The sequence below is a fragment of the Melospiza melodia genome, chromosome 23 (assembly GCF_035770615.1).
Source record: "Melospiza melodia melodia isolate bMelMel2 chromosome 23, bMelMel2.pri, whole genome shotgun sequence".
Taxonomy (NCBI): Eukaryota; Metazoa; Chordata; class Aves; order Passeriformes; family Passerellidae; genus Melospiza; species Melospiza melodia.
In genome coordinates this window covers 12,743,497-12,750,516 of record NC_086216.1, presented here as the reverse complement: position 1 = coordinate 12,750,516, position 7,020 = coordinate 12,743,497, and the positions used below count along the sequence as shown (strand labels likewise).

Below are 7,020 nucleotides of genomic sequence, written 5' to 3'. Positions count from 1 at the left end.
CGCGCCCGGGGGTCCCGGCCCCGCAGCCCCCCGGCCGTCCACGCCGGGCGCTCCCCACGTCCCCCAGGGCATCCCCACCACGCTGAGGGCTGGTTTGGCTGGGGGCAGGGGGCGGGGCGGGCGGGCGGGGGATATTCATTATTTTTTAATTATTCCGATGATTTCTCTGCATGCCCTTTGCGCGGGAGCAACCCTCGGGCGCTAACGCTGTATGTTGAGGAGCTGAGCTGTTCCTGTCCCATGAATGCTGGTGGATCGTTGCCAAATTTTTCTCCTTCCTCCCCTTTTCTCTCATTCTTTTTCGTCTCCCCCTCCCCAGCATATCCCCCCCCCATGCCCCTCCCCCCAAAAAAATCCCCTTTGTCTTTTCTTTCTGAGCCTTGTAAGTGTAAAAGATGACTCTGATTTCGTTTTTGTCTCGGGAAAACTGCAAATAAATTACGAGGAAAAACCGATGATCGTTGGAGTGAGGGGTGGAGAGGGAAGGCCAGGTGCATCCACCCCTGCCAGGGTGCCCAGGACGCCACAGAGAGGAACAGCAACAACTGCCAAAGACACTTTATCCCCCGGCCTGCAGCCGGGGCACAGACACAGCCCCAGGTACAGCCCAAGCCCCACCTTCACCTTCCCCTTCCCGCCGGGAGGAAGAGGAGGCAGCGAGGGCTGCCGGGCCCCGGCTGTGGGAGCAGGGCAGGGCCCTGAGGTGCAGGGGTTGAATTCCCCCCTCCCCAGCACCAGGACACAGCTCCGGGCTCAGAGCGTGGGGAGGAGCTGCCCCCCGCCCAAAATCCTCCTCCCTTGCCCCCCATCCCACCCCCAGCTCACCCTCAGGACACAAATACATAAAAGCTGCCTGGGCCGGCAGCAGGGCTCCGCCTGCCCCCCCAGCCCCCGGCCAGCACTGGGGGGCTCCTGCAGGCCCGGGGGGCTGTGGAGGCAGGGCGGTGCGTGGCCGGGCGCCCCCTGGTCCCAGCTGCCCCAGGACAGCGAGGGTGGGGGCCTTGGTGTGCCCCCCGGTGCCGGCCCGGTGCCAGCCTCGGTGTCCCCGCAAGGTGGACAACAGTCACATCAGCCCAGGGGGCTGGGGACCCCCGGCCCAGCCCCAGGAACAGCCCTGGGGGGGCTCTGCAGGGGGGTGTGGGGCTGCTGGTCCGGAGCTGGAGAGCCCGGGCTGCACGTCACATGATTGCACAGCAGGAATTCTGCTTGCGGGCCTGGCGAGAGAAGGAAAAGCATCTGTGACCCCCCCGGGGCTCTGGGGGTCCCGCACAGCCCCTCCTGCCAGGGCAGGACAAAGCACAGGGCACGTGGCCAGAGCCGGTGCCAGCGCTGGGCAGGGTGCAGGGCACCCCCGGGAGGGGCTGGGGGCTCTGCGGCTGCAATTGGGGCTGGGGGCTCTGGGGCTGGGGGCTCTGCGGCTGCAATTGGGGCTGGGGGCTCTGGGGCTGGGGGCTCTGCGGCTGCAATTGGGGCTGGGGGCTCTGGGGCACCCAGGCTCCCCCCAGCCCCAGAGCCTGCAGCACCAGGGGGGGATCCCTGTCTGGCCCCCCGAGCTGTGCCCCCCAAGGATGACCCCCACCCTCCCAGCCCCTTGGGGAGGGGTCTCCCTCCACACCCACCGTTTTGTAGAAGGCTTTGGACTGTGCCCCCAGCACCTCCGACTTGGAGACCAGGTCGTCCAGCTTCTCGCCACGCTCCAGCAGGGACTCCATGGTGTTGTGCTGCCAGGGAAAGGAGTGCTGAGCACCGGGGGGGCTCACAGCACCCCCAGCCACCCTCCCAGAGCCCCCCCGGCCCTGCAGCCCCAGGGGAGATGGGACAGAGAGGAGGCGAGACGGGCACGAGGGGGCAGAGCCTGCGTCCTGCCAGCCGGGAAAAGCCCCAGGAGGAAAAGGGGGAAGGCAAAGGGGAAGAGCAAAGGGAGCTCCGGCCCCAGGGAGGTGTCTGGGCATGGCTGGGGGACCCCAAAGGTGCCCCAGGCCCGGGCAGGCAGCAGCCCCAGCCCCGCAGCCTCACCAGGATGATTTTGGTCTCGTCCAGCTCGGCCTGCACTCGGGTCATGGGGTCAGCATCGCGCGGGTTCTGGGGACAAACAGCACCGTGAGGGCGATGGTGCTGGGGCTGGCACCCCCACAGGGACACCAGGGGGGTCCCAGCAGGTGCCAGAGCTGCCCACACACCTGCCCTGCCATTTCCAGGGAGCCCTCTGTACCTGGTATTTGCTGAGGTACCCATCCAAGGCAGAGTAGCTGATGGTGGCAGGTGACCCTGAGGGCCAGTCCATCTTGCTGACCTCCCTGGAGAACTCCTCCAGCACCTGCCAGGTGAAGAAGCAGCAGTGAGGAGCCACACCTGCCACAGAGGGCCACAGTGGCTGGAAGGGCTTTGCTCATCAAAATAGGAGATCTGAAGATTTTTGGGAAGGGACCTCACAGTCATCCACAGCCCTGCCATGGCAGGAACACCTCCCACCAGACCAGGCTGTTCCAAGCTCTGCCCCAACTGGCCTTGAACACTCCAGAGATGGGGCTGGAGTGGTGTCCAGAGACAGGACAGAGCTGGGGAAGGGGCAGGAGCCCCAGCAGGAGATGTGAGCAGTCTTGGCCAATGATGCCCAGGCTGAGATGGCCAGCCCCGAGTGCCCAAAAGGTGTGCCAGGGCAGGGGGGCTGGAGGAGCCCTCACCTTGTCCAGCAAGGTGAAGCAAACCCTCTGGGGATACTCATTGTCTGCAATCACCACTCCAGCCAGCCCGTCGCTCCTCACGTACACGTGGCACAGGTACTCTGCCAAGGAAGCTCCTGTCAGGGATGGAGCAGCACCCAAACCCTCCCAGCACCCAAGGAAGCTCCTGTCAGGGATGGAGCAGCACCCAAACCCTCCCAGCACCCAAGGAAGCTCCTGCCAGGGAGGGAGCAGCACCCAAACCCTCCCAGCACCCAAGGAAGCTCCTGTCAGGGATGGAGCAGCACCCAAACCCTCCCAGCACCCAAGGAAGCTCCTGCCAGGGAGGGAGCAGCACCCAAACCCTCCCAGCACCCAAGGAAGCTCCTGTGATGGAGGGAGCAGCACCCAAACCCTCCCAGCACCCAAGGAAGCTCCTGTCAGGGAGGGAGCAGCACCCAAACCCTCCCAGCACCCAAGGAAGCTCCTGTCAGGGAGGGAGCAGCACCCAAACCCTCCCAGCACCCAAGGAAGCTCCTGCCAGGGAGGGAGCAGCACCCAAACCCTCCCAGCACCCAAGGAAGCTCCTGTCAGGGAGGGAGCAGCACCCAAACCCTCCCAGCACCCAAGGAAGCTCCTGCCAGGGAGGGAGCAGCACCCCCCGGCCCTGTTGCAGCTCCCAGCAGTGCTGCCCCCTCCCCAGGCTCTGCTTTGGGGTGCGTTTCCCCGGGGTGGGCCAGGGGCAGCTCTCACCTTGCTCCTTGACAGAGGCCCTGCTGCCCAGCGCCGAGCGCTCCGCGATCAGCTGGCTCGTGAAGGTCATGAACTCCTGCACGCTGTGGGGACAGGCAGGGCTGGGGACACTGCTGGGGACACAGCTGGGGACACAGCCCCCGCCGTGCTGGGTATCAAACCCTGCCCTGCCCCCCGAGCAGTGCCAACCCCCAAGGGCACCCCCAGGCGCAGGGACGGCCGCTGTCCTGGGCTGAACCTGCTTTTGGGGGGTTTAGAGAGCAAAGCCACCACTGAACCTGGCCCTGCCTGGCCAGCACCTGCTGAGCAGCTGCATCGTGGAATGATTTGGGTTGGAGGGGGTGGATTGTTTGGGTTGGATGGAGTTATTTGGGTTGGATGGAGTTATTTGGGTTGGAGCCCCCGGGCACGCTGTGAGTCAAAGCTCAGGAGCAGCCCCAAGCCAGGCTTGCTCTAATTTGGAGCACATTCCAGAGCCCAGGCCCAGGCCTGTCCAGCAGGCTCCTCAGTGAGCCCTCAGCACCCCTCAGCAAGGAAAGGAGGCCAGAATTAATGAGCAGGAGCCAAATGAAGCTGCTTGCAGGACAGCCCGTGCTGGCAGGCTGGGATGAGCCACCCCAGGAAGGGACTTTTACCAGGGATGGGGCACAGAGCTCACCAGACACCACGAGTGGGACAGCCCCTGCTTGGAGGTGCCAGGGAAATGTCACTGGGCACAGACTGGTGGGGCTGACTGGTTCTGTGACAGCCCCCACTGCTGGGAGCAGCTCCAGAGGGGAAATGGCCTCCCAGTCTGCATCCCCGAGGGCTCTGCACTGCTCCCAGCCTGGACACCAGCTCCACAGAGACCCTGCAGGGCAGGGAAAGCCCAGCCCGAGGATTCCTGAGCATCCTGATCCAGCCCAGGGACCCCTGACCATCCCTGCCCCATCAGAGGGGCAGCACAGACTCCCCTCCCCACGAGGAGGGTCCTGCTGCCAGCCCCAGCCCCCGTGGCCCCAGGGTGTCCCTCACACCATGGAGGTTTCACACGCTCCTCCAGGAGCCAGCTGGATGCCAGGGCCTATTCCCACTGGGAAATCTGGATTTATTCCCAGTGCTCCAGAAGGAAGTGGCCACTCAGCGCCTCCCTCTGACCCTGCCCAGCTCCTTGGCAGGAGCTCCTGCCCAGCAGGTTCCACAGCCCTGCTCACCCCACATCCAGCTCTCCACAGCCCCGATAAACACACCCGAGCCATCACACCTGGGCCAAGCACCAAACCCTGGGAGCAGCCGGCAGGCACAGACCCCCTCCCCAAAACCCCAGAGTTTTCCCAGGGCACAGACACAGCCTGCTGGGGGCACCCCACATGGAATTTCTGGGGATTTGGGAAACCAGAGCTGCAGCTGTGTTGGGAGTGAGCTGGCACTGCTGCACATCTGGCTACGGAGGAGCTTTTTCAGACAGTCCTGCTTCACCTTTCCCCTTTTCCCCTGCAGTCACGGAGCCCAGCGCGCCTGGGGCTCCACAAAACCCTGGCACGGAGACTTTGGGTCCCTGCGGGATTTCCAAACTGCTGCGTGTGCTCCACAGCATGTTCCTGCTCTGTCCCACAGCTCCAGGCGGTGCTCAGGGGCTGCTGCAGCCCCCGACCCCCATGAGCCCCCTCCCAGGGCGCTCCCTGAGCCCCGATTTCCCCCCTGGGCTGCCCTGGGCATCTGTGGGCTCAGAGCTCTGGGGTATTTTCCCCAGGAAAAGCCTCTCCCTGCTGCCACTGCAGCCCCAGTGGGGCAGAAACCCCCAGGGCTGTGCCCCCCTGCCCCAGGTGCTCCCGAGGCAGCCCCCAGCAGCAGCAGCCCCCCAGGCCGAGCTGCCCAGCCCCACCTGGACCTCTGGAAGAAGTTGAAGGTGGACACGTCGTAGGCAGCTTTGAGCAAGTGCACTTTGGGGTCACCCTTGTAAAGGACACTTAGGCTGTAGAGCCTCATGGCAGCGGCTCGGGGGCCTGGGGGGAGAGCAGGGGCTGGGCTGGGCTCCTCAGGGGGCCAGGGCTCCCCCGGACCCTCCTGAAACCCCCCTGGGGCTCCCCCGGACCCTCCTGAAACCCCCCTGGGGCTCCCCCGGACCCTCCTGCCAGCCCAGGCAGCTGAGCCCCCCACCCCCGGAGCCCCCCTGGCTCCCCACCCTGACCCCTGCCCAGCCCAGTCCTCACCTGGCCCAGCATAACCCAGCACCCAGCCCGGTACAACCCAATACAACCCCCCCCAGTACAGCCCAGTACAGCCCAGTATAACCCAGTATAGCCCAGCCCAACATAACCCAGCACCCAGCCCGGTACAACCCAGTACAACCCCCCCCAGTACAGCCCAGTATAACCCAGTATAGCCCAGCCCAACATAAGCCAGGACCCAGCCCAGTGCAGCCCAGTAAAAACCACCCCAGTATAACCCACCCCAATATAACCCATGCCGGTATAACGCAGTATAACCCAATATAATCTACCCCAGTATAACCCAGAATACCCCAATAAATCTCATCCTAATGTGACCCAGTACAGCCGAAAATAACCCAGTAAAGCCGAGCCCAGCGCAACCCAGCACCCAGCCCAGCACAGCCCAGTATAACCCAGTACAACTCACCCCAGTATAACCCCCGCTACAGCCCAGCCCCTCCACCCAGTGTACCGCGGCCACTCCCAGCACCACCCCTGCAGCCCTGGGCCCCCGGGCAGCCCAGCCGGCCCCGCACGCCCAGGATCCCCCCGGTTCCCCCCGTTCTCCCCCGGTACCGACGCGGCGGTCGCGGCTCAGCGCGGGCGGCGGCCGGGCGGCGATGGGCGCGACCCGGAAGTGGAACGCGGCGGCCGGAAGTGCCGGCGCTGCCACGGGACGCCTCCCGTCCCGCGCACGCGCCAAGATCGCTCCGCCCCCTCAACCTTCTGGCCAGTCATCGCCCGCCTCCCCGCATTCCGGCGTCAGCCGGGCGACCAATCAGCGCCTCCCGAGGAGCGGCGCTCGTTCCTCGGGGCGGGCAGCAGGGGGCGCTGTGCCCCGAGGGGGCCGCGGGGCGGGGCCTGCCCGGTTCCGTGGGGCGGGGTCTTTCTGTGGGGCGTGGTCTCTCTCTGGGGCGGGGCCTGTTCAGCTCAGTGGGGCGGGGTCTCTCCCTGGGGCGGGGGTCCCGGTGTGGGGCGGGGGTCCCCTATGTGGCGCCCTGTTCCCGCAGTGTGGTGACGTCTCTGAGAAGCGGGAACGGCCTTCCCCGGGTGCTGGGGGCCGCCCTGGGGAGTGGGGACCCTTCCACGGGGCGGTTCTGTTCCGGGGTGGGGTTCCCTCCATGGTGGGGATGTAGGAGCTGAGCCCCCCGCGGGTTTGGGACCCCTCAGAGGTGCGGGGAGCCCTCGTGGTTGGTGACACAGGGGCAGGGCTGCCAGGGCCCTCCTGTGACCCCGGAGGGGCAGGGGGTGCTGTGGGGTGACCCTGCATCCCCCAGGCCCTGCCCCGACACCCTAAACTCTGTGCTCGCCCAGAGCACCCAGGGCTGTCACAGTCCGGGCCTTCCGGGGTGTCCCAGAGCAGCGCCGGCGCTTTCGGGGTCACCCATCCCCGGGGTGCCCCTCATCCCACT

The 7,020-nt window shown here is 65.9% G+C and overlaps 1 protein-coding gene across 2 annotated transcripts; it reads right to left on the bottom strand.

The window, feature by feature from the left end:
- Positions 1-543: 543 nt before the first annotated feature.
- On the bottom strand, positions 544-6,250 carry YKT6 (YKT6 v-SNARE homolog). Of its 2 annotated transcripts, none has more exons than XM_063175253.1 (8): positions 6,185-6,250; positions 5,281-5,401; positions 3,417-3,499; positions 2,685-2,785; positions 2,213-2,317; positions 2,017-2,082; positions 1,620-1,721; positions 544-1,214 (listed from the first exon to the last, which is right to left on the bottom strand). In XM_063175253.1, the coding sequence occupies exons 2-8, from the start codon at positions 5,382-5,384 to the stop codon at positions 1,179-1,181; spliced, it is 597 nt and encodes a 198-aa protein (XP_063031323.1). In that variant the 5' UTR covers positions 5,385-5,401; positions 6,185-6,250; the 3' UTR covers positions 544-1,178. The 2 variants fall into 2 exon arrangements, with proteins under 2 accessions (XP_063031323.1, XP_063031324.1); XM_063175254.1 differs by having other exon boundaries at positions 6,189-6,210.
- Positions 6,251-7,020: the final 770 nt, after the last annotated feature.